This window comes from Mixophyes fleayi, chromosome 9, assembly GCF_038048845.1.
Source record: "Mixophyes fleayi isolate aMixFle1 chromosome 9, aMixFle1.hap1, whole genome shotgun sequence".
In the NCBI taxonomy this organism is placed as follows: Eukaryota; Metazoa; Chordata; class Amphibia; order Anura; family Limnodynastidae; genus Mixophyes; species Mixophyes fleayi.
In genome coordinates, this window is record NC_134410.1 from 33350251 (window position 1) to 33376533 (window position 26283).

The 26283-nt window shown below is 43.9% G+C and overlaps 1 protein-coding gene across 2 annotated transcripts in view; it reads left to right on the forward strand.

Annotated features, from left to right (window-relative positions):
* Positions 1 to 26283, forward strand: part of DOCK11 (dedicator of cytokinesis 11) — a 216527-nt gene that overhangs the window by 16889 nt on the left and 173355 nt on the right. For both annotated transcript variants that reach the window (XM_075187236.1, XM_075187237.1), the window contains exons 2-3: positions 21868 to 21984; positions 22093 to 22182. In XM_075187236.1, the coding sequence (XP_075043337.1) occupies positions 21868 to 21984; positions 22093 to 22182 (207 nt within the window). The remainder of the gene's footprint in view (positions 1 to 21867; positions 21985 to 22092; positions 22183 to 26283) is intronic.

The window sequence follows — 26283 nt, forward strand, 5'->3', positions numbered from 1 at the left end:
AATAAACTCTCTGTGGGTGGGAGAAAAAAGTAAAGTTGTGGTCCATGGGTTCTTTAAGTCTCCATGTGTTGATCAGTTGATGTTCGTGGAGGGTGCGCCTTGCGGTATAGTTTTCTCTGGCAGCCTTGTTAGATGAATCCAGATTGTGATGGAGCATCCAATTGAGATCACCACTGATCACCAGAATCCCATCTTTCAGCAAGTTATTTGCTGTAAACAAACTCTCGTGAAACTTTCTCAAGAAAATAGGTCGTCTCTGGTTAGGTGCATAAATGTTTACAAAAGTGTAAGTTTGATTATAAAGTTTACATTTTAATAGTAAACCTCTACCCTCCACCAACCTGTGTTTGACAATCTCTAGGAGTGTTAGCTGTCCAGTAGAAGAGTATAGCTACACCCAAGGCTTTATCGTCACTATATTTACTAAAATCAGCAGATGGGATGTCTTGACTACTTAAAGAGGAGGCTGAACCTTGTTTAAAATGCATTTCTTGAAGAAAGGTATTGTCTAGTTCTCGTAGCATCCTTGATCTTTTTTCTGGGATGTTCAGTCTCTAGGTGTTGAGTGTGACAATTTCATTGTGTTCCTCATGACTAGGGGCCTGATTCATTAAGGATCTTAAATGAAGAGGTATCTTATTTCAGTCTCCTGGACAAAACCATGTTACAATGCAAGGGGTGCAAACTAGTTTTCTGTTATGCACATAAGTTAAATACTGACTGTTTTTTCATGTAGCACACAAATACTTGATAGCTTATTTGTACACTGAAATTTAAAGTTGATATTTGTGTGCTACATGAAAAAACAATCAGTATTTAACTTATGTGCAAAACAGAAAACTATTTTGCACCCATATATATATATATATATATATATATATATTGAAATAAAGCACAGGCCAGGCGCCTCATAGTGTAATATCAGGATAATAATAAATGGGATATGTATATATATATATGCGTACCGTCAAGTTAAGATGTATAATCTTGGAATAGAGTGGATCTTCTTCGAGAACTGTGACTCTGGGTCTCAACTCAGGAAAGATAATGCAGAAAAGGCATACATAGCATAATATTGTAATGTATAGGATAATACACCACGTGCAGCTTGTCACACCACTGCAACTATAAGGGATGTGATTTCCAATAACCAGGGTGCATGTATTCTAGCCAGGAAGACCAATAAAATATAATATGCGTACCAGACATCAGAGGTTCAAATGGCTTCACAAGTAGAAGGCAGGAAATGTTTCCTTGATGTTACGGACTTACCTTATCCCCGCCGCTCCGTCCAGCCGCACTTCCGCATTCAGGACCATGTGACCGCACCCGGAGGCGGTCACATGACCACAACCTAGAGGCGGGGATTTTGAATCCCCTTCTGTATAAAAACCTCACTCTGACACTCGCTGAGTGTCAGAGCAACACTTACCTGTTCCTGGCTCCTGCTCTTCGTGGATTGCAGTGTCTTCCTGTTTCCAGTGTCTCCTGTGTGCTGATCTCTGCCTGTTTGACTTCCCTGGCTCTCTAATCCCTGTGTACCGACCCGGCTTGCTGACCATTCTCCTATTCTTGTGACCCGTGTACCGAACCTGGCTTGTTGACTCCGAGTTGCCTTCTGATTCTGCCTGACTCCAGTCCTGTGTACCGAACCGGCTTGTTGACTCCGCTACCACCGCTTCACTCCGCTGTACTACATCTTGAGGCGAACCTGGGGACCGCGACCTGCGACTCCTGGCAGCGAAGCCCACCCCGCCTTGCGGCGGTTCTTGGTGAACACCGGGGAGATCGTTAGACTCCGCACCTCAGGTAAGCCAGCGCTAATCAAGATTAGTAATATAGTATCCAGAATCTGTTACAGTTTGCTCTGACCATGGATACCACAGCTAAAGATCTGTTGGAGCATTTAGTAGGAAGGATGGATAAACAAGAAGCTAACCAAGAGCAACTTTTAAAATTCCTCAATAGTCTATCCACTCGCTTGGATGTTGTCCAGAACACCCTAGTGGCTGGTGGATCACCTGGGCCGGCAGTGGCCCCTGTACCTCAGGCAGCAGCAGCAGCTTCTTCCTCGCAGCTACGGTTACCTAACCCACCTAAGTTCGATGGAGACCCTAAAAATTGCAGAGGATTTTTAAATCAATGCTCCATACAATTCGAGCTTCTACCTGGGAACTTCCCCTCCGGAAAAACGAAAGTGGCCTATGTGATTTCGTTATTGTCCGGTCAAGCTTTAGCATGGGCTTCCCCCTTATGGGAGAGGGACGACCCCATTCTACAGAACTTCAACCTCTTCTTGTCCACCTTCAAGAAAATATTTGATGAGCCAGGAAGGGTGTCCAATGCCGCTTCCGGCTTACTACGACTCCGCCAGGGAAACCAGTCTGTGGGGCAGTATGCGGTCCACTTCAGAACCATGGCCTCTGAACTTCGCTGGAATGATGAGGCTCTAGTAGCTACATTCTGGCAGGGCCTTTCAGACCGAATCAAAGACGAGTTGGTATCCCAGGAACTCCCTACGTCTTTGGACGACATTATCTCCCTCTGTGTCAAAGTTGATTTGCGTTTCAAGGAACGTAATTCCGAGAAGGAACAGTCGCGGCGTAGCATGATTCGCTTGGCCCCCAACTTCCAAACCCTGTTCTTCCCCCTGAAGAGCCCATGCAACTTGGGAGGACCCGCCTATCAGCCGAAGAGAGGGAGAGGAGATTTCGGAACAAGTTGTGTTTATATTGTGGAGAGAGTGGCCATCTTCTGAGTTCTTGTCCCAAACGCTCGGGAAACGACAGGGCCTAACGAGTTCTGGAGCTGTGTCGTTGGGCCTCTTTTCTCAGTGTCAGTCAGTTCCCAATAGTAATGATTGCCTGTCTATTCCCATTTCCCTTCAGTTAGGACAAAAGACCTTCCCGCAGTCGGCTCTTCTAGATTCCGGAGCCGCAGGAAATTTCATTTCTGCCACAGTAGTTAAACAATTCGCTATTCCCACACAAGCCTTGGAACAACCCATCTCTCTGATGGCCATTGATGGGGGAAGAATCCCTGAGGGGTCCATCTTGGTACGCACTATTCCTCTTCTACTTCAGATAGGAGCACTTCATCGGGAGAAGATTTCTTTTCTAGTAATACAGAGATCTACCAACCCAGTCATCCTAGGACTTCCTTGGTTTCGTGCCCACTCTCCCACCTTGGACTGGAAATCTGGTCACATATTGTCCTGGGGACAGTCCTGCTTCTCTCGCTGCCTACAGAGAGTGGTTCCCCCGAATAGTCCCAGACGTACCCAAGAATTTCCTGTGACTCTCCTGCCTGAGCCATACCAAACCTTCTCTGATGTTTTTTGTCAACAAGAGGCCACTAGACTTCCTCCTCACAGAATCTGGGACTGTGGCATTGATCTGATACCTGGTAAACCCATTCCCAGGGGCCGTGTTTACCCCCTTTCCCTCCCGGAATCTAAGGCTATGGAGGAGTACATCCAAGAAAATCTAAACAGGGGCTTCATCCGCAAGTCTGCCTCCCCAGCTGGGGCTGGCTTCTTCTTCGTAAAAAAGAAAGATGGGGGCCTCCGCCCTTGCATTGATTACAGAGGCCTGAATGCCATTACCGTTAAAAATCGGTATCCACTGCCACTGATTTCTGAACTATTTGACCGGATCAAGGGTGCCACCATCTTTTCTAAACTTGACCTCAGAGGAGCGTATAACCTTATACGCATTAAGGAGGGGGATGAATGGAAGACGGCGTTTAACACCCGAGACGGCCACTTTGAATATCTGGTCATGCCCTTCGGGCTATGCAATGCCCCAGCCATATTTCAGAGCTTTATGAATGAGCTGTTTCAAGACCTCTTGTACCAATCTGTAGTCATCTACTTGGACGACATTCTCATCTTTTCTCAAGATCTAGCATCTCATCGTACTCATGTATTGGAGGTCCTCTCTCGTATCCGAAAAAATCAGTTATTTTGCAAATTGGAGAAATGCACCTTCGAGCAGAGACAAATTCCCTTCCTGGGATATATTATTTCGGGCACCGGTCTACAGATGGATCCCACAAAATTGAAAGCCATACTTGACTGGCCCCAACCTTCAGGCCTTAAAGCCACTCAACGCTTCCTAGGATTCTCCAACTATTATCGTCAATTTATCAAGGGGTACTCCTCTCTCGTGGCTCCCATCACAGCATTGACCCGCAAATCTGCTGATGCTGGTATTTGGTCCTCTGAGGCTATCCAAGCCTTTATATTATTAAAGTCTCTCTTTTCATCCGCACCCATTCTTCAACAGCCAGATTGTTCTCGTCCCTTTGTCCTGGAGGTAAATGCCTCTTCTGTTGGCACAGGAGCCGTACTATCACAGCGAGGTTCTTCTGGAAAACTTCATCCCTGCGGATTCTTTTCCCGTCGCTTTTTACCTGCTGAGAGGAACTATGGGATTGGCGACAAAGAGCTCCTGGCCATCAAATTGGCTCTCTCCGAATGGAGACATTTACTAGAAGGAGCACAATTCCCTATCACCATATATACCGACCATAAGAATTTGCTTTACTTACGCACTGCCCGATGTCTAAATCCTCGACAAGCAAGGTGGTCCTTATTCTTCTCACGCTTTGATTTCAACATCACTTTTCACTCAGGATCTAAGAACACGAAGGCAGACGCCTTATCTCGCTCTTTTGATCCAGCTGACATGGAATCCTCGGAAGATAAGAAATTCATTGTAAATCCATGTCAAGTATTGGCAGCTACACACCTGAAAAAGGGCTGTCCTCCAGGCAAAACATTCATCTTGCCACATCTACGCACCCGGCTCCTTCACTGGGCTCATCACTCACTCTTCTCTGGGCATGCCGGCATTCGCAAGACCTGGGACTTATTGTCCCGAAGCTACTGGTGGCCTTCCTTGCTGGAGGATGTGAAGAGATTTGTTGCTGCTTGTTCCAAATGTGCTCAACACAAGACCTCTAGGAAGAAGCCTTATGGATGCTTGCTCCCATTACCCATTCCTGATTACCCTTGGTCACAGATCTCCATGGATTTTATCACGGACCTTCCCCCTTCCAAATCCTGTACTGTAGTGCTTGTGGTCACGGATCGCTTCTCTAAAACAGCTCACTTTATTGCTCTCAAAGGCCTTCCTTCTTCCTCCTCCTTAGCCGATATTTTTATTAAAGAAATATTTCGCCTCCATGGCTGTCCTCAACATATTGTCTCCGATAGGGGATCACAATTCATATCAAAATTTTGGCGGTCTTTTTGCAATAAATCCGGGATTAAGCTTGACTTCTCTTCCGCATATCATCCCCAGTCCAATGGGGCTACTGAGAGAACCAACCAAGAATTAGAGAAGTTTCTAAGAATATTTATCTCTAGTAACCAAGACAACTGGGTGGACCTTTCCCTTGGGCCGAGTTCGCCCATAACAACCATTTTCATGAGGCCATCTCTAACTCCCCCTTTTTTGTTCTGTATGGCTGCCATCCTAGACTACCCACCTTCTCTCAAGTCTCATCTTCTGAAGTTCCAGCAGTGGACTCTCTGGTTCGTAACTTCTCTGATATTTGGGAACAACCAAGACAAACTTAAAACAAGCAACTACTCGTTCCAAAAATTCTACGATAAAAGGAGAAGAATGACTCCAAGTTTTGCAGTTGGTGACAGGGTATGGCTATCCACCCAGAACATTCGTTTAAAGGTTCCCAGTAAAAAAATTTGCTCCCAAGTTTATTGGCCCATTTGCTATATCTGAGATTATTAATCCCGTAGCCTTTAGATTGAGTCTGCCTCCCTCCTTACGCATACCCAATGTCTTCCATGTCTCCTTGTTAAAACCGATGGTAACCAACAGATTCTCCACCTCATCCAGAACTCCTCCTCCTGCTGTGGATCGGGATCAAGTTGAATACGAGATTAAAACTATCCTAGATTCTCGTAAAGTTCAAGGTGCCATACAGTTCTTGGTGGATTGGAAGGGTTACGGCCCTGAGGAGCGCTCATGGGTAAGAGCCATTGACCTACATGCTCCCCGTCTACTTAAATCCTTCCATAAAAAATTTCCTTTGAAACCCTATTAGGTGTTCGGAGTCCACCTTTATGGCAGGGGGGTACTGTTACGGACTTACCTTATCCCCGCCGCTCCGTCCAGCCGCACTTCCGCATTCAGGACCATGTGACCGCACCCGGAGGCGGTCACATGACCACAACCTAGAGGCGGGGGATTTTGAATCCCCTTCTGTATAAAAACCTCACTCTGACACTCGCTGAGTGTCAGAGCAACACTTACCTGTTCCTGGCTCCTGCTCTTCGTGGATTGCAGTGTCTTCCTGTTTCCAGTGTCTCCTGTGTGCTGATCTCTGCCTGTTTGACTTCCCTGGCTCTCTAATCCCTGTGTACCGACCCGGCTTGCTGACCATTCTCCTATTCTTGTGACCCGTGTACCGAACCTGGCTTGTTGACTCCGAGTTGCCTTCTGATTCTGCCTGACTCCAGTCCTGTGTACCGAACCGGCTTGTTGACTCCGCTACCACCGCTTCACTCCGCTGTACTACATCTTGAGGCGAACCTGGGGACCGCGACCTGCGACTCCTGGCAGCGAAGCCCACCCCGCCTTGCGGCGGTTCTTGGTGAACACCGGGGAGATCGTTAGACTCCGCACCTCAGGTAAGCCAGCGCTAATCAAGATTAGTAATATAGTATCCAGAATCTGTTACACTTGAGAACAGCCATATTCCAAAGAAAAACGCTCCACCAACAGGAGCACGCAAAAGTCTTGCTGTTATCAAGACGAAACGCGTTGAGCTTTGTCGGTCATCAGCTGTGTTCCTTTGAACTACATGTGAGTTCATTGCTTATTGTTTTATTAAAATGTATACTGTATATTACACTGTACTCTCTTCCATTTATTATACCGTTGTTGGAGGAGCGTTTTTCTTTGGAATATGGCTGTTCTCAAGGAAACATTTCCTGCCCTCTACTTGTGAAGCCATTTGAACCTTTGATGTCTGGTACGCATATTATATTTTATTGGTCTTCCTGGCTAGAATACATGCACCCTGGTTATTGGAAATCACATCCCTTATAGTTGCAGTGGTGTGACAAGCTGCACGTGGTGTATTGTTCTATACATTACAATATTATGCTATGTATGCCTTTTCTGCATTATCTTTCCTGAGTTGAGACCCAGAGTCACAGTTCTCGAAGAAGATCCACTCTATTCCAAGATTATACATCTTAACTTGACGGTATGCATATATATATACATATCCCATTTATTATTATCCTGATATTACACTATGAGGCGCCTGGCCTGTGCTTTATTTCAGTGACTAACTTCTTCTGGATTGACCATCTGGATACAGGCTTCTATACGGCTGCCACTCACACATGAGTGAAGTGATTTTGGACTTAATATTATTGGGACTATTTTATTATTGTACTTAATACTACAAAGTGTACAAATTTTTTTTGCAATACTTACCGACGTGGTAGATAGCGCTGGAGTATATCTATTGTTGTGTTTTTTATATATATATATATATAATCATCTTAAAGATACAAGAGGGTAGTGTATCCAGAGGTCTTTAAACACGTGTGGATGGGAGCACAGTTTTGGGCACACTTGTTCCTCCTGCATGCCTCCACTGTTAGATATTACCTACTTCTCTTTTTATCTCCAAAATTAATACATCTTAATGCCCCTGCTCTGACATTTGTGGTTGTAATGGCCTTTTAACCATATGTGCCACTAAACTGTACAGGGCCCTCAAGGATTCTAGAGGTGGGCACCCTTCACTCTTCTCACTTAATTTTCTGGGCCAGTTGGCCGAGTGCCTACCTGCATCCCCTTCCTTTGTTGTGTACCACCCTGTATTTACTACTCAGAAAGGAAGGGAACATCAGAGATTCCCTGACCTCTGAACAGGATTTAATTTTGGAGCCCTAGAATGTTGGTTCACACGCACAGCATTCTGGGACTATAAATGTCACATGCGAGCAGCAGTTAATATTTATCACCTGTCTTATGTAAATAACTTTTCACTTTGTTCCAAATTCTAGAGTCCTTTGTGTGTGTGTGCACTTTCCTGCATCCCCAAATACTTCTCCTTTTCTCAGGAAATGTAGCTCAGCTCTACTGGTTCAGGATCACGATTGTGTTAAGTCACTAGGGAAATTGAGAAAATACTGTAACTGTTTTGTTTTGTTGAAAAATTGTTTGTAATGAAAATAAGATTTTTAGGAATATTTGATTATGTTTCTAACCAGTCATTTAGCCTTTGGGATTTTCTAAAGAGAGAACAGAATGAAGGCAGTAATTTATGAACAGAGGCATGGAACAGTTCAACCTACTTCCTGCAAAATATAAAATAAAATGTAAATTGTTTAATTATTCCAGGTAAGATCACTTTTTTCAAATACTTTCCCTTCTGACATGTAAATTATGTCTGTAAACTAATAGTACAATGTTAGATCCAGTTTATTTTTCGGAATTAGAGCAAATTTCACAAGATATTCATTAGGGATGAGCGCGCTCGGATTTCTGAAATCCGAGCCCACCCGAACGTTGCGGATCCGAGTCGGATCCGAGACAGATCCGGGTATTGGCGCCAAATTCAAAAGTGAAACTGAGGCTCTGACTCATAATCCCGTTGTCGGATCTCGCGATACTCGGATCCTATAAATTCCCCGCTAGTCGCCGCCATCTTCACTCGGGCATTGATCAGGGTAGAGGGAGGGTGTGTTAGGTGGTCCTCTGTGCTGTTTAGTTCTGTGCTGTTTAGTTCTGTGCTGTTTAGTGCTGTGCTGTTTAGTGCTGTGCTGTGCTGTGCTGTGCTGTGTTCTGCAGTATCAGTCCAGTGGTGCTGTGTGCTGTGCTCTGTCCTTCTGAGGTCAGTGGTGCTGCTGGGTCCTGTGCTGTGTCCTGTTCAGTCCAGTGGTGCTGTGTCCTGTGCTCTGTGCTTCTAAGGGCATAGTTATTTCCCCAATATTCCCCTGTGTTTAAAAAAATAAAAAAAAGTTTTTTTTATAAAATACCAAAAACTACTTTAATATTTTTTAATTACCACAAAATTTTCACAACCAATCCTGCAGTATAAGCCCATTGGTACTGCAATATTACCAAGTTCACACATTCAGCAGTAAAAGTCCAGTGGTACTGCAATATTACAAAGTTTACACATTCTGCAGTATCAGTCCAGTGGTGCTGTGTCCTGTGCTCTGTCCTGCTGAGTTCCGTAGTGCTGCTGGGTCCTGTGCCGTGTCCTGTTCAGTCCAGTGGTGCTGTGTCCTGTGCTCTGTGCTTCTAAGGGCATAGTTATTTCCCCATTATTCCCAAGTTTGTAAAAAATAAAAAAAAAGTAAAAAAAAATAAAAAAATTAAAAAAAAAAAAAATATATAATAATTATAACCAAATTTGCAAAACCAATCCAGCATTATAAGTCCATTGGTACTGCAATATTACCAAGTTCACACATTCAGCAGTAAAAGTCCAGTGGTACTGCAATATTACAAAGTTTACACATTCTGCAGTATCAGTCCAGTGGTGCTGTGTCCTGTGCTCTGTCCTGCTGAGTTCCGTAGTGCTGCTGGGTCCTGTGCCGTGTCCTGTTCAGTCCAGTGGTGCTGTGTCCTGTGCTCTGTGCTTCTAAGGGCATAGTTATTTCCCCATTATTCCCAAGTTTGTAAAAAATAAAAAAAAAGTAAAAAAAAATAAAAAATTAAAAAAAAAAAAATATATATAATAATTATAACCAAATTTGCAAAACCAATCCAGCATTATAAGTCCATTGGTACTGCAATATTACCAAGTTCACACATTCAGCAGTAAAAGTCCAGTGGTACTGCAATATTACAAAGTTTACACATTCTGCAGTATCAGTCCAGTGGTGCTGTGTCCTGTGCTCTGTCCTGCTGAGTTCCGTAGTGCTGCTGGGTCCTGTGCCGTGTCCTGTTCAGTCCAGTGGTGCTGTGTCCTGTGCTCTGTGCTTCTAAGGGCATAGTTATTTCCCCATTATTCCCAAGTTTGTAAAAAATAAAAAAAAAGTAAAAAAAAATAAAAAATTTAAAAAAAAAAAAATATATATAATAATTATAACCAAATTTGCAAAACCAATCCAGCATTATAAGTCCATTGGTACTGCAATATTACCAAGTTCACACATTCTGCAGTATCTTGTGCTACATATAATGGAGACCAAAAATTTGGAGGATAAAGTAGGGAAAGATCAAGACCCACTTCCTCCTAATGCTGAAGCTGCTGCCACTAGTCATGACATAGACGATGAAATGCCATCAACGTCGTCTTCCAAGCCCGATGCCCAATCTCGTAGTACCGGGCATGTAAAATCCAAAAAGCCCAAGTTAAGAAAAAGTAGCAAAAAGAGAAACTTAAAATCATCTGAGGAGAAACGTAAAGTTGCCAATATGCCATTTACGACACGGAGTGGCAAGGAACGGCTTAGGCCCTGGCCCGTGTTCATGACTAGTGGTTCAGCTTCACCCACGGATCTTAGCCCTCCTCCTCCTCCCCCCCCCTACAAAAAATTGAAGAGAGTTATGCTGTCAGCAACAAAACAGCAAACAACTCTGCCTTCTAAAGAGAAATTATCACAAATCCCCAAGGCGAGTCCAAGCGTGTTGGTGGTTGTCAAGCCTGACCTTCCCATCACTGTACGGGAAGAGGTGGCTCGGGAGGAGGCTATTGATGATGTAGCTGGCGCTGTGGAGGAACTTGATGATGAGGATGGTGATGTGGTTATTGTAAATGAGGCACCAGGGGGGGAAACAGCTGATGTCCATGGGATGAAAAAGCCCATCGTCATGCCTGGTCAGAAGACCAAAAAATGCACCTCTTCGGTCTGGAGTTATTTTTATCCAAATCCAGACAACCAATGTATGGCAATATGTAGCTTATGTAAAGCTCAAATAAGCAGGGGTAAGGATCTTGCCCACCTAGGAACATCCTCCCTTATACGTCACCTGAATAACCTTCATAGTTCAGTGGTTAGTTCAGGAACTGGGGCTAGGACCCTCATCGGTACAGGGACACCTAAATCCCGTGGTCCAGTTGGATACACACCAGCAACACCCTCCTCGTCAACTTCCTCCACAATCTCCATCAGATTCAGTCCTGCAGCCCAAGTCACCAGCCAGACTGAGTCCTCCTCAATACGGGATTCATCCGAGGAATCCTGCAGCGGTACGCCTACTACTGCCACTGCTGCTGTTGCTGCTGTTAGTCGGTCATCTTCCCAGAGGGGAAGTCGTAAGACCGCTAAGTCTTTCACCAAACAATTGACCGTCCAACAGTCGTTTGCCATGACCACCAAATACGATAGTAGTCACCCTATTGCAAAGCGTATAACTGCGGCTGTAACTGCAATGTTGGTGTTAGACGTGCGCCCGGTGTCCGCCATCAGTGGAGTGGGATTTAGAGGGTTGATGGAGGTATTGTGTCCCCGGTACCAAATCCCCTCGAGATTCCACTTCACTAGGCAGGCGATACCAAAAATGTACAGAGAAGTACGATCAAGTGTCCTCAGTGCTCTTAAAAATGCGGTTGTACCCACTGTCCACTTAACCACGGACATGTGGACAAGTGGTTCTGGGCAAACGAAGGACTATATGACTGTGACAGCCCACTGGGTAGATGCATCCCCTTCCGCAGCAACAGCAACAGCTGCATCAGTAGCAGCATCTACAAAATGGCTGCTCATGCAAAGGCAGGCAACATTGTGCATTACAGGCTTTAATAAGAGGCACAACGCTGCCAACATATTAGAGAAAATGAGGGAAATTATCTCCCAGTGGCTTACCCCACTTAGACTCTCATGGGGATTTGTGGTGTCAGACAATGCCAGTAACATTGTGCGGGCATTAAATATGGGCAATTTCCAGCACGTCCCATGTTTTGCCCACACCATTAATTTGGTGGTGCAGCATTACCTCAAGAGTGACAGGGGTGTGCAGGAGATGCTTGCGGTGGCCCGCAAAATTGCTGGACACTTTCGGCATTCAGCCAGTGCCTACCGCAGACTAGAGGCACATCAGAAAAGCTTGAACCTGCCCTGCCATCACCTCAAACAAGAGGTTGTGACGCGCTGGAACTCCACCCTCTATATGCTGCAGAGGATGGAGGAGCAGCAAAAGGCCATTCAGGCCTACACAGCCACCTACGACATAGGCAAAGGAGTGGGGATGCGCCTGAGTCAAGCGCAGTGGAGACTGATTTCCGTGTTGTGCAAGGTTCTGCAGCCATTTGAACTTGCCACACGAGAAGTCAGTTCCGACACTGCCAGCTTGAGTCAGGTCATTCCCCTGATCAGGCTGTTGCAGAAGCAGCTGGAGAAAGTGAGGGAGGAGCTGGTAAGCCATTGCGATTACAGCAAGCATGTAGCTCTTGTGGATGTAGCCCTTCGTACGCTTTGCCAGGATCCGAGGGTGGTCACTCTTTTAAAGTCAGAGGAATACATTCTGGCCACCGTGCTCGATCCTCGGTTTAAAGCGTATGTTGTGTCTCTGTTTCCGGCGGACACAAATCTACAGCGGTGCAAAGACCTGCTGGTCAGGAGATTGTCCTCTGAAGAGGACCGTGACATGCCAACAGCTCCACCCTCATTTTCTTCCACATCTATGGCTGCGAGGAAAAAGCTCAGTTTTCCCAAAAGAGGCACTGGCGGGGATGCTGATAACATCTGGTCCGGACTGAAGGACCTGCCAACCATTGCAGACATGTCTACTCTCGCTGCATTGGATGCTGTCACAATAGAAAAAATTGTGGATGATTACTTTGCTGACACCATCCAAGTAGACATGTCAGACAGTCCATATTGTTACTGGCAGGAAAAAAAGGCAGTTTGGAAGCCCCTGTACAAACTGGCTCTATTTTACCTGAGTTGTCCCCCCTCCAGTGTGTACTCGGAAAGAGTTTTTAGTGCAGCGGGGAACCTGGTCAGTGAGCGGCGAAGGAGGTTGCTTCCTCACAACGTTGAAAAAATGATGTTTATAAAAATGAATAATCAATTCCTCAATGAAGTACAGCACTGCCCTCCAGATACTACAGAGGGACCTGTGGTTGTGGAGTCCAGCGGGGACGAATTGATAATGTGTGATGAGGAGGAAGTAGACACTGTAGGGGGAGAGGAATCAGAGGTTGAGGATGAGGACGACATCTTGCCTCAGTAGAGCCTGTTTAGTCTGTACAGGGAGAGATGAATAGCTTTTTTGGTGTGGGGGCCCAAACAAACCAATCATTTCAGTCAAAGTTGTTTGGTAGGCCCTGTCGCTGAAATGATTGGTTTGTTAAAGTGTGCATGTCCTATTTCAACAGCAGACCTCTCAACTGCAGCTCATCCCTCCTCTGCGGGGATAATGTCTCCTGTGCTCTGACACGTCACTCTGTGTACTCTCAGCCTCAGGATCTGACACTACAGCTACCATGCCTCTTGTAGCAGCCCTCACTCCAGGGCCTCTTCCATGTGCAGTGTCCCCCTCTCTCTTGGGTTCACTATAGTGGCATGGAGTTCTCCCCCTCATCCAGGGCACACATTCCTTGCCCTGGCTCAGTCACCACGCTCAGACTTCCAGGCAATGCTGGGGGAGCCTGGGAGCTTCCACCCCAGGTCCCCAGCTACAACTCTCCTCTCCTGTGTCTTCTCTCTCTTTCTGACACTTGAAAGATCGTGCCTTTAAATGAAAAAGTCAGTCTTGATTGCACGACTATGTGCAAGTGCAACAGGGACATTTTTTTGGGTTTACAAAGTCAAACAATAACACTACGACCCTGTCTGTCTGGGGTCTGTCAATGACGAATTGTCTGGAGCATGTTTTGAGGAGGTATTGTGGCCCCGGTATCAAATTGGGTACCGGGGCCACCCCACTATGCAGTCCAGATACTTGTTTGGTGGAATTCCGACACGTGGAGGGTTTTTTAATTATATTGTGGCCTCGGTACCAAATTGTGTACCGGGGCCACCCCACTACGCAGTCCAGATACTTGTTTGGTGGAATTCTGACACGTGGAGGGTGTATTTATTTTATTGTGGCCCCGGTATCAAGTTGGGTACCGGGGCCACCCCACTACGCAGTCCAGATACTTGTTTGGTGGAATTCTGACACGTGGAGGGTGTATTTATTTTATTGTGGCCCCGGTATCAAGTTGGGTACCGGGGCCACCCCACTACGCAGTCCAGATACTTGTTTGGTGGAATTCTGACACGTGGAGGGTGTATTTATTTTATTGTGGCCCCGGTATCAAGTTGGGTACCGGGGCCACCCCACTACGCAGTCCAGATACTTGTTTGGTGGAATTCTGACACGTGGAGGGTGTATTTATTTTATTGTGGCCCCGGTATCAAGTTGGGTACCGGGGCCACCCCACTACGCAGTCCAGATACTTGTTTGGTGGAATTCTGACACGTGGAGGGTGTATTTATTTTATTGTGGCCCCGGTATCAAGTTGGGTACCGGGGCCACCCCACTACGCAGTCCAGATACTTGTTTGGTGGAATTCTGACACGTGGAGGGTGTATTTATTTTATTGTGGCCCCGGTACCAAATTGTGTACCGGGGCCACCACACTACGCAGTCAAGATAGATAGATGCGTATCATAGATAAAGTACATTCAGTGGTGTGGGGCAAATTGAAAAATATTCAAAATGCACTGACATTATCAAAAACAAGAGGTTGTCACATGCTAAAACTCCAACATGTATATGATGGAGAGGATGGAGGAGCAGCCGTATGTGTAGTGTAATGCAGACCTGTTGAAGGTTTTTTATATATTTTATTGTGGTGCCCAGTGCCCACTCCTCTACGCAGTCCAGGTACATTTATTGGTGCGAATCAAACAAGTTGATGGTTTTCTTATTATATATATTGTGGTGACCCACTCCTCTACGCAGTCCAGGTACATTTATTGGTGCGATTCATAAAAGTTCAGGGTTTTTAAGATATTGTGGTGACCCACTCCTCTACGCAGTCCAGGTACATTTATTGGTGCGAATCAAACAAGTTGATGGTTTTCTTATTATATATATTGTGGTGACCCACTCCTCTACGCAGTCCAGGTACATTTATTGGTGCGATTCATAAAAGTTCAGGGTTTTTAATATATTGTGGTGACCCACTCCTCTACGCAGTCCAGGTACATTTATTGGTGCGAATCAAACCAGTTGATGGTTTTCTTATTATATATATTGTGGTGACCCACTCCTCTACGCAGTCCAGGTACATTTATTGGTGCGATTCATAAAAGTTCAGGGTTTTTAATATATTGTGGTGACCCACTCCTCTACGCAGTCCAGGTACATTTATTGGTGCGAATCAAACAAGTTGATGGTTTTCTTATTATATATATTGTGGTGACCCACTCCTCTACGCAGTCCAGGTACATTTATTGGTGCGATTCATAAAAGTTCAGGGTTTTTAAGATATTGTGGTGACCCACTCCTCTACGCAGTCCAGGTACATTTATTGGTGCGAATCAAACAAGTTGATGGTTTTCTTATTATATATATTGTGGTGACCCACTCCTCTACGCAGTCCAGGTACATTTATTGGTGCGATTCATAAAAGTTCAGGGTTTTTAATATATTGTGGTGACCCACTCCTCTACGCAGTCCAGGTACATTTATTGGTGCGAATCAAACCAGTTGATGGTTTTCTTATTATATATATTGTGGTGACCCACTCCTCTACGCAGTCCAGGTACATTTATTGGTGCGATTCATAAAAGTTCAGGGTTTTTAATATATTGTGGTGACCCACTCCTCTACGCAGTCCAGGTACAATTATTGGTGCGAATCATAAAAGTTCAGGGTTTTTAATATATATTGTGGTGACCCACTCCTCTACGCAGTCCAGAAAGATACCTTGTTGCAACGTTTTGGACTAATAACTATATTGTGAGGTGTTCAGAATACACTGTAAATTAGTGGAAATGCTTGTTATTGAATGTTATTGAGGTTAATAATAGCCTAGGAGTGAAAATAAGCCCAAAAACTTGATTTTTAAACTTTTTATGTTTTTTTCAAAAAAAATCCGAATCCAATACCTTAAATCCGAACCGAGACCTTTCGTCAAGTGTTTTGCGAGACAAATCCGAACCTCAAAAATAACGAAAATCCGGATCCAAAACACAAAACACGAGACCTCAAAAGTCGCCGGTGCACATCCCTAATATTCATAAGCAAGCCACAAGATGTTCGGAGAAGAGCTAACATAAAACAGTGTTGTTTTTCGTAAGAAAGAGGAACAAATCTCAACCTGATTACTCACAAAAAGACTGTTCTGTCTCGTGCTGTTAAATACTATGGACTTCATTTAGAGTCGGACACAATGTGCGTCTAAGACTTACATGAAAGAGTAGGAGTGGGAGAGTGCCGCAGCTTGGTAGGGTATTACAAGTGGCATGCAACCCCAGTTGCGTCCCACTCGTAATACCCTACCAAGCTGCGATCAGTTCCTGCAGCTACCTAATTACTTGCGCCACCTAATTCCTGACGCACTTTTTCAGTCTTGTTTGACGTGTGTTCCACCTGCGTCTTGATCCGACTAGGGTAGCATTTGCTGGGTAGACGCCCATAGTATCTGAATTGTTCACGGTCACACCTACATAACTCCGTGTTCCACCCTTTCCCTCGTACTGAGACGCAAGCTGTCACAAGTGTACACTGCGTCTGAAAAGCAGATGGAACTGCAGGGAACTGTTGCTTACTGCACATGTGCGTCTGTGGAAATGTGCAGGATGCGCCTGGAATGGACTTTGCGTCCGACTCTAAATGAGGCCCTATGTGTATTACTATACTTCAGATTTTCATATTGAGGCATATTACTTACCAAATTTTACCCCCGAAAGTGTTGTAATTTTGGAGAGACTGTACGGGTAATTTAAGATTGCAGAAAATTCCAGAGTTGCAACAAAGATGCATTTTCTTCCTCTTATGTGATGTTTACAGTGGTGCGAAATTTAACTGGTTTCTAGGGCTTAACAGGACTTTCCATGCTGAATTTGGGTAATCACAGTTATGCATTATGTCCCCAAGCCTAAAAAAAATGATATTTTGTTTAATGGAAGAGGTGTGGAGCCTGTGCATTTTTGTGAAGTGGGACCAGTTTAGCAGCTGCTGCAGAATGTTTTTTGGATTCATAGAACATATTTATTTATTTGTGTATGTCCTCTGAGGTTGTGGTGATAATTATTTTCATTCAGTGCCTTTTGTTCTATGTCGGTAAAACCACATAACATTCCAAGCATAAGTCCCATTACACTCATGATATAATTACCCCTCAATTTTTCAGCATCTTGAATCGATATGGGGGCATGACAGTGTTGTGATGTGGGTGTGATTATGCCATAATGGGGTGTGTGGCCACACCGACATGGGCGTGCTTAGCGCTTTTGAGGAGCCAAGCTACCCCTTACCCGCCTACCCTGCAAATACCCATTCATTGCCGTGTGCACCGGTGGCAGATGCGCGTGGCACTTGTTATAGCTCCACTGCTATGACAGCTCTCTTCTGCCTAAATCGGGACATTTGGGAGGTATGTACAGGGCTGCCATCAGAAACTGTAGGGCCTAGAACAAATTAAACAGGTAGCCCACCCTCAGCCCGTGTGTCCCTGGGCCCGGTGGATGAAGAGGTGGAGCCTGAAGCCAATTCATTCAATGGGGCACTCTCCCAGTACCGAAGTGTACCAGCATGTGAAGTGCCAAAAAGTCTGGAGAGAGGATAAGATTGGAGAGGATAGGGAGGAGTGACGGTGCCTGGGAGGAGGGGTGTAATGTAGAAACACAGCAGGGGAATGGACAAGACATTGAGGAGGAGTAGACAGCAAGGGAGAGGGGTACAAAAATAGCAAAAGGGAGAGAGAGCAACAGAGGTTAGGAAACAAAATTAGGAGGGCTAAAGGATGAGGCTGTTGGTGGACTGTTCTCTCCAACCTGGTATTGCAGATTTCACAATAGGCTGCTGATCTCTTGCCTGGGTCCTGGAATGTTGGGACCTGTTTGGTAAATGTATGGTACACACATGGTGTATTTGATTTAGAAATATAGAAAGCTGAGCACTAACTGATCACTGTACATAACACAGATCATACAGTATATAATAAATACATTCAGCCTTCATTGCTCCCTAATTATGTGAATAAAAAAATAGCCGAAAATTATTCATACTCATCCGAAAATGCCCCCAAACGTCCCACACCATATGCCACCCAGAGCTCTCACATGCTCCAATATAGACCCACATGCCCTCAGTCTCCTGTAAAACCCTGCAACAAATAGTTTAGCCAAGTCTTTGGCACACCAGTTTGTCTGATCTACATTTCCCATGATAACACCCTAGTGGAGAGCTGCAAGATGCATACACCCTCCCTGTGCCCCTTGCCACACCGCCCCCTCCCTGTGCCCCTTTACCACACCTCCCCCTCCCTGTGGCCCTTCACCACACCTCCCCCTCCCTGTGGCCCTTCACCACACCTCCCCCTCCCTGTGGCCCTTCACCACACATTCCCCTCCCTGTGCCTCTTTACCTCACATGCCCCTTCCTGCGCCTCTTCACCCCCAGCCCCCTCCCTGTGCCTCTTCACCACACATCACCATTCCTGTGCCTCTTCACCACACATCCCCATCACTCTGCCTCTTCACCACCCATCCCCATGCCTTTTCACCACACTCCCCTCCCTGTGCCTCTTCACCACACTCCCCTCCCTGTGCCTCTTCACCTCACTCCTCTCCCTGTGGCTCTTCACCACACTCCCTACCCTGTGCCTCTATACCACACACACCCTCCCTGTGCCTCTTTACCACACATACCCTCCATGTGCCTCTCTACCTGACACTGTCCTTCCTGTGCCTCTTCATCACACCCCCTTCTATGTTCCCGCTTCACCCCCCTCCCTGTGCCTCTTTACCTCCCACTTTCCTCTTTCTGTATCTCTTCACCACACAACCCCCTCCCTGTGCCTCTTCACCCCCTCTCCCTGTGCCTCTTTACCACAATTCTCTTACATTTTCCATACCGCGACTTCTAAATCTCCACTTCAACCACTGTGTATCTATCTATCTATCTATCTATCTATCTATCTATCTATCTATCTATCTATCTATCTATCTATCTATCTAGGCAGTTAGTAACCCTGACATTTTACTTAGAATACTTAATGCATGTCTTATAATGTACCTTGCTTTACTAACCTTTTGTCTGGTATTAAAAAGTACTGGGGCAGTCACTGTGTGCCAGCTGTTTACTGTTCTGTCAGTGTATTATTACTGTAAAGTGCACGCTGTTTCCTTTTGTTTACTATAATTAGGAACACTATATTATGATCCATTACAATGATTATACCTTGATTTTCTCGGTCTTTGCATTATGGAAATCCTGTCTCATTATTCTGTACTTTCTGATGGAATGTAATAAATGAAGAATAGTAATGAGCAATTACAGTATGAACCGGCTGCTATCAGGAGCTGCCTTATATCCAGGAAACCAACCAGGCATGAACAAACCCCGTATTATCATCCCATTGTACTTTGCCCTCACTGGAGAGCGCTCTCAAATCTTCCCTGCAGGATATGAATATACCCTGTATGTAATGAGCAGACCTATACACTTCTATTATATTGTACTGAGCATTATAGCTTGTGAATGCTGCAAGCAACATTGAAAATGTTTCAAAGCAAGTTGAACGCTTGTCGGAGAGTGTGGGCTTACAGGTCTATCTGCTTATATCATTTTTTAGACTACCAGCAACAAAGCTTGGTTAATGTACGTTCAAAGCACTTTATAAAAAAACATTTAAAATTTACGCTCTACACTTTTCTTGTATTAAAGCCGAACTCCAGACAAAGTAAAAATTGAGATTTGGTTGGAAGTTACTTAAAATAAAATACATTGTTTTACTTACTGACATTTGATGGCTATGGTGATTCTGCAGATCCCACAATGCTTCTAACGGTGCTAGGAGGAGATCCTCTCTGCTGCTCGGGCAAGCTTGGTTTAGACTGTAAGCCCCAATGGGGCAGAGACTGATGTGAATGAGTTCTCTGTACAGCGCTGCGGAATCAGTGGCCCTATATAAATAAATGGTGGTGATGATGATGGTTTGTTGGAGTTCCAAGAACTTCTCATTCCTGCCTAATTCACCTAAAATTTAAATGTTTTTATGGACAAGAATCGTCCTTTACATCTATTGGGGTGCGTATCTTTGCCATTCCCATAGCCCTGGTGTAATTTTCTATGTTGATACTAATGCTGTCTGCATCTTTGCAATCGTCATATGAATATGCTAGAATTCAACTCTTAATAGACATGCAACTGCAAACAGTTGTAGAAACTTAGGCGTGCAGAACCTTTTTTTGTGTATACATCCAACTCTAAATTGGGCCCTAAGCATATTTGCCAACATTTGTAATCTCCCCTCCGGGAGATGCTGATTCCGAGTGCAGGGGGCGTGGTCACATTACTCACATCATCTAATCCCTGCTGCTCAATGCCGCCATTTGTGGCATAATACAGGATCACAGGCAATAATGACGCGATTTACTGTGAGTCTCGCCATTAAGTTTTGCCCCCACCCACTGATGAACGATGGTGCACTGGTCTGCCAGGAGTCCAAGAGACCTCCTAGAAATTCTGGAGTCTTGTGGACATTGCAGGAGCGCAAGTAACTGCGACCCTAAATGTTTGGAAAGTTGCTAACTCCTCCTTTACTAAAAATACAAACAAAGGTATAGGACCACATATAAAATACTAAGAGCATACTAAACATAATAGAAAATGTATGTTTGAGCAACTTAGTACATATATGGATGACATTATAGAATACTATCTACCACATCATGGTAACATTAATTCAATTGAAACACTAAGCAATTAATTTGTGGAACGGTGAATGTACCTCATTAAGTGGATAGATAAATGGGTTGCAGGGCTAAATGGAATACAGTTACTGAGTCATTAAGGAGAACAAAACATAAAAAAGGAGTAACTCTGCACCTGGGCAAAACCATGTTGCAATGGACGGAGAGGTAAATTTAAAATGTAGGGACAGATTTATAGTTGGAGTAGGGCATGTGCTAGATCACCTATAAATTTCAGTGTAAATATAAAGCCATCAAGTATTTGTGCGTTACTTGAAAAAACAGCCAGTATTTAACTTATGAGCAAAATAGTAGTCTAATTTGCACCCCTTGCATTGTAACATGGTTTATCCAGGAGAAGATTTACTATTTTTTGTGCCTTACTTTCCTTAATGACTCAAGCCCACTATGTTCAAAGTAATACACAAAAGCAGGTTATTTGTTTCACAAAGCCCTGTTTCCTGAAATATATAAGATATTTACCCAACTGGAATATTATCTGTTAGTCCTTCCCCTTCCAACTAGCAGAATGGCAGGTATCTGATGTCTGATGTACTCACCTGGCTGACATCCTAACATATCGGGGCTAAAGATGTTTGCATAGCATTGACTGGATGACTGTACGGCTGTGTTCACCATCCAATCAGTGCTCGCTACACACAATTACCCCATACTTTCCAACTCTCCCGGAATACCTGGGAGACTCCCGAATTCCGGGTAGGTCTCCCGGACTCCCAGGAGAGCTGGCAATTCTCTCGCATCTGCCCACTTCCTAGTTAAGTGGGCAGATTTGAAGGGTATACTTTCCCTCAAATATTCTGAATAATTTGCATATTATTTTTGATATTGCTTTGTTTTTGTGGTATTTATTTTATCCTTCTATTCATTGCATTGTTTTTATACTGATGTTTTATGATTTTACATTTCAATCTCTCTTGGATCTGTACTAGTTGCATATCTGTAATGCCGACATGAATAAAGTTGTGGCCATTTGAATTTTTATACAGGAGAAGGCGAGGATGGTGGAGCCTTTGGACTATGAATCTGTGATATCTCAGCGAAAAGCTCAGATCTTTAGTGATCCCCATCGAGATATGCTGATGTTCCCCATGGAGGATGTTTTTGTGAGTGTACTGCATTAACATTTGTTTTTACTTTTACTTTGATTAAATGCATCTCAACTGACAGTTCCCATTGTAGATGTTTTCATCATGTTATCATTTTGTATCAAGATTTCTACGGTAGATCGTCAGCACAGGACCGTGAAATCTGCAGTTCCGGAAGACGCAGAAAACAAAGCCAAGAGTCTGTTTGTGAATGAGGTACGGGGCAGACGACCATTATTTTAAGATCAATTAAATGAACTCCATGGCTTTTAGTGTGAGTGGAGAGAGAGTGGAGCATTAATATTCTAGTACATTATCTATTATACTTTCTAGATTTTAGAGAAGGCTTACGTCACCGATGACTCTCCAACAGCTGCAGAACCACAAGTCCCAGCATGTTACATCAGCCACTGAATGGCAAGACATGCTGGGACTTGTAGTGGTCCAGAAGCTTGAGAACCACAGATCATATAAATTATTTACAGATGCTACGTCTAAACAAATATTAACCCTGCAAGAGGTAAAACAGGATCACTGGCATTTTCCAAAAAAAGAAGGACAGTGTATAAAAGTCCAATGTATATATGTATTTCATATAAATCATCATCATCACCAGTTATTTATATAGCGCCACTAATTCCGCAGCGCTGTACAGAGAACTCACTCACATAAATGGAAGTCTGTATCTCATCCAGCGTGGCTAAATTGAATTTAAAGTCAGACCCAGTAGTACGCCACCATATATAGTTAAAGTATCTTTACATTTGAATTAAGGTACTAATAGAACAGGGCTCTATTGCTTTAAATCATATATGTAATAGTATTGAAGGACTAAACAATATTATCTATACCTATAAAGATACTGCTTTGTTTAAAGAATTAAATTAGGTCCTTTCTCTTTATCTTAACATCACTGAAAACGAGATTACTGCTCAGGCGAAAAGTTAATTTAAACGAGATAATGCTGACTACATTCGAACCAAAAATAGAAATTGGAGTAGATTTAAGCATATAAGAGGCCATAATTACAGTATTTCTCAAAATAGAAATAATAAGGTGCACAATTGTGATTTTAAACATTCCTGCACACAGCACTATGAATAAAACTAAAGTAGACACTATTGATGGAGATAAATTATGGAACCAGCATCCCACAGGGGTTATGCACCTACCAGTAAGATATTGATTACTACTTAAAAACTTAAAGATATTTAACCTGCTTTTAATTGTTGTGCTTAAATTAGTTTTGCACCATTAAGAGATAACATAGAAAATGTATATTCTCCAAGTCTATTTACTACGATTTGTTCTCAAACTACTTCCAAGTTGTTTTTTAGAGAAAATTCATTCAAAAAGCAATCAAACATACCTAGATCTGCATGTCATCATTTTTAAAAAAAAAGAGGTTTAGAACAAAAGGAGGATACACAAGAGGTGGAATAGCTCCTCTTAAAACTGAATCTTTGGGGAACGATTTAACTGATACTTCGCTAATGAAAGCACAAGTATTATTTCTATATAAGGGTTTGAAATTTGCACCTACTACTACATACTTGCCAACTTTGGAGATCACCCCTCTGGGAGATCTCCAAAGTTGGCTGAGTCTTGGGGCGTGGCCAAGCTAATCACATAATAAGGCCCCACCCCTTGCTATACAATTCCAATTTCAGCCTATTATTGCAGGGGGTGGGCCAAGATGACGCTATTAGCCCCGCCCCCACCCACTTCACCAACGAAGCAAGCAGGATTTAGGAGGTTGTAGGCAACTATGTCCTGCTATCATCAATAAATTAAAATGTTTTATAGATTTGTATAAACTTACACGGAAAACTCACTGTGATGGTCTGTTTTCACTCCGCTGCTAATAAACATTGACATATTAATTATAAATTACAAAAGACTTTGAGGTAGGTTTATCAAACCGTCTAAAAAGGAAAAGTGGAGGTGTGGCCTGTAGCAACCAATAATATTCATTCAAGGACATTGTGGGGTCTGTCTTTTATGTTTAAAAGTCATGTGTTTTTTATCCGTCTCATGTGAAAGGACCCTACATTGAAATGTTTTATGAAATGACATGATATTAATAAACTTCCAGTATCCCAGTTATATAAAAAATAATAATCTAAATTATAGAGAGAGAGAGACAAGCTTTAAGACAATTATTTAACAATAGGAATCTCATTTTGGAATAAGCTGATGGAGGAGGAGGCAATGTGATGTTAACCCATAATGCTTATTATGAATAATGTTCAAGATTATTAAGCAATGTCCATTATTATCTAAAATTTTGTGAGACCTCCAAGATTCCCGGGAGAGTAGACTAGATTGCGGAGGCTCCCAAAATGTTGAGCTGCGCATGTGCAACTGATTAAATGAAATTCATAGCATTCACATTTAAAAGTAGACCCTTTTTACCTCAACCTGCCACAATTTTAAATTAATAGCATCATTCATAATTAATAAATAGGCATATTCCCCCTAACCTGCCCCTAAATTTAAAAAAATAGTATTTACATTTTATAACTACACATATATACTCCCACACAGCCTTGAATAGACAACACCATGACCGCTTACATTAAACATCCCCATTATAAAATGAATAGACTCAACCATCATCCCACCAATAAATTAATAGTTACTACCCACCAATAAGTGATTAAGACCCACCCCCCATTAAATTATTAACTCAAGCCTCTTCCCACATTACATTAACCCCTCCTCCCCCACACTTACCTTCTTGTATTCTGCATTTCATAGGCAGGCTCTAGTGTCTACCTCTCTTGCTGCAATCACACGTGGGACAGCGCACATGTCAGGGGGTGCACGCCCCACGCCCCACGTGTTACCCATAGGTGTGCACAGTACATTTCATTAGGGTGTGCAACCAGGGAAAACTAGAGAAAGATACTCTACGCCACAGCTCACCGCTGGTGTCTAGTAACACCTAGGTATCAAATTATGCCACCCGATTCATACAGTAATGCTGCCTGTTCATATTCTGCCACAGTAGTGCCCCAAGTTCATATTATGCCACAATAGTACCTCCAATTCACATTATGCCCCACAGTAGTGCCCCAGTTCATATTATGCCCCACAGTAGTGCCCCAGGTTAATATTGTGCCCCAATTTCATATTGTGCCCCACAGTAGTGCCCCATGATCATATTGTGCCCCACAATAGTGCCCCAAGATCATATTGTGCCCCAATTTCATATTGTGCACCACAGTAGTGCCCCAAGATCATATAGTGCCCCACAATAGTGACCCAAGATCATATTTTTCCCCATAGTAGTGCCCCAAGTCCATATTGTGCCCCACATTAATGCCCCAAGTTCATATTGTGCCCCACAGTAGTACCCCAGGTTAATATTGTGCCCCAATTTCATATTGTGCCCCACAGTAGTGCCCCATGATCATATTGTGCCCCACAATAGTGCCCCAAGATCATATTGTGCCCCAATTTCATATTGTGCACCACAGTAGTGCCCCAAGATCATATAGTGCCCCACAATAGTGACCCAAGATCATATTTTTCCCCATAGTAGTGCCCCAAGTCCATATTGTGCCCCACATTAATGCCCCAAGTTCATATTGTGCCCCACAGTAGTGCCCCAGGTTAATATTGTGCCCCAATTTCATATTGAGCCCCACAGTAGTGCCCCAAGATCATATTGTGCCCCACAATAGTGCCCCAAGATCATATTGTGCCCCAAGTTCATATTGTGCCCCACAGTAGAGCCCCAAGATCATATTGTGCCCCACAGTAGTGCCCCAAGATCATATTGTGCCCCATAGTAGTGCCCCAAGTCCATATTGTGCCCCACAGTAATGCCCCAAGTTCATATTGTGCCCCACAGTAGTGCCCTTAATCATATTGTGCCCCACAGTCGTGCCCCCAGTTCCCATTATGTCACACAGTTATGCCCCTATTCCTATTATGCGCATACACAGACACATTATCATTAAGCACACACACAGCTCTGTTTTCTTATGTGCATGATGACTCACCTCTAGTCAGCACACAGACCCTTCAGACAGAGCTTTCACATACTGTGCTTCGTTCCACATTGGTAAGAGGAGGTGCTGCTGTTGTAGCCGGTGCCGCAGCTCCATTTATTTAAATAACTGTGGTGCGCTTGTCACTGTGCATCAGTGGGGCACCACGGCCGGCGAGGTGGCGGCAGCGGGTCCCATTACATCCATGGGCCCCGGTGATTTGCACTGTCTGCAGCGGCGGTAGTTCCACCACTGCATTAGAGTATAATGTGTAATTAAGATTGGTATTGGAAAATGCATTATCTAATGTGCTGAATAG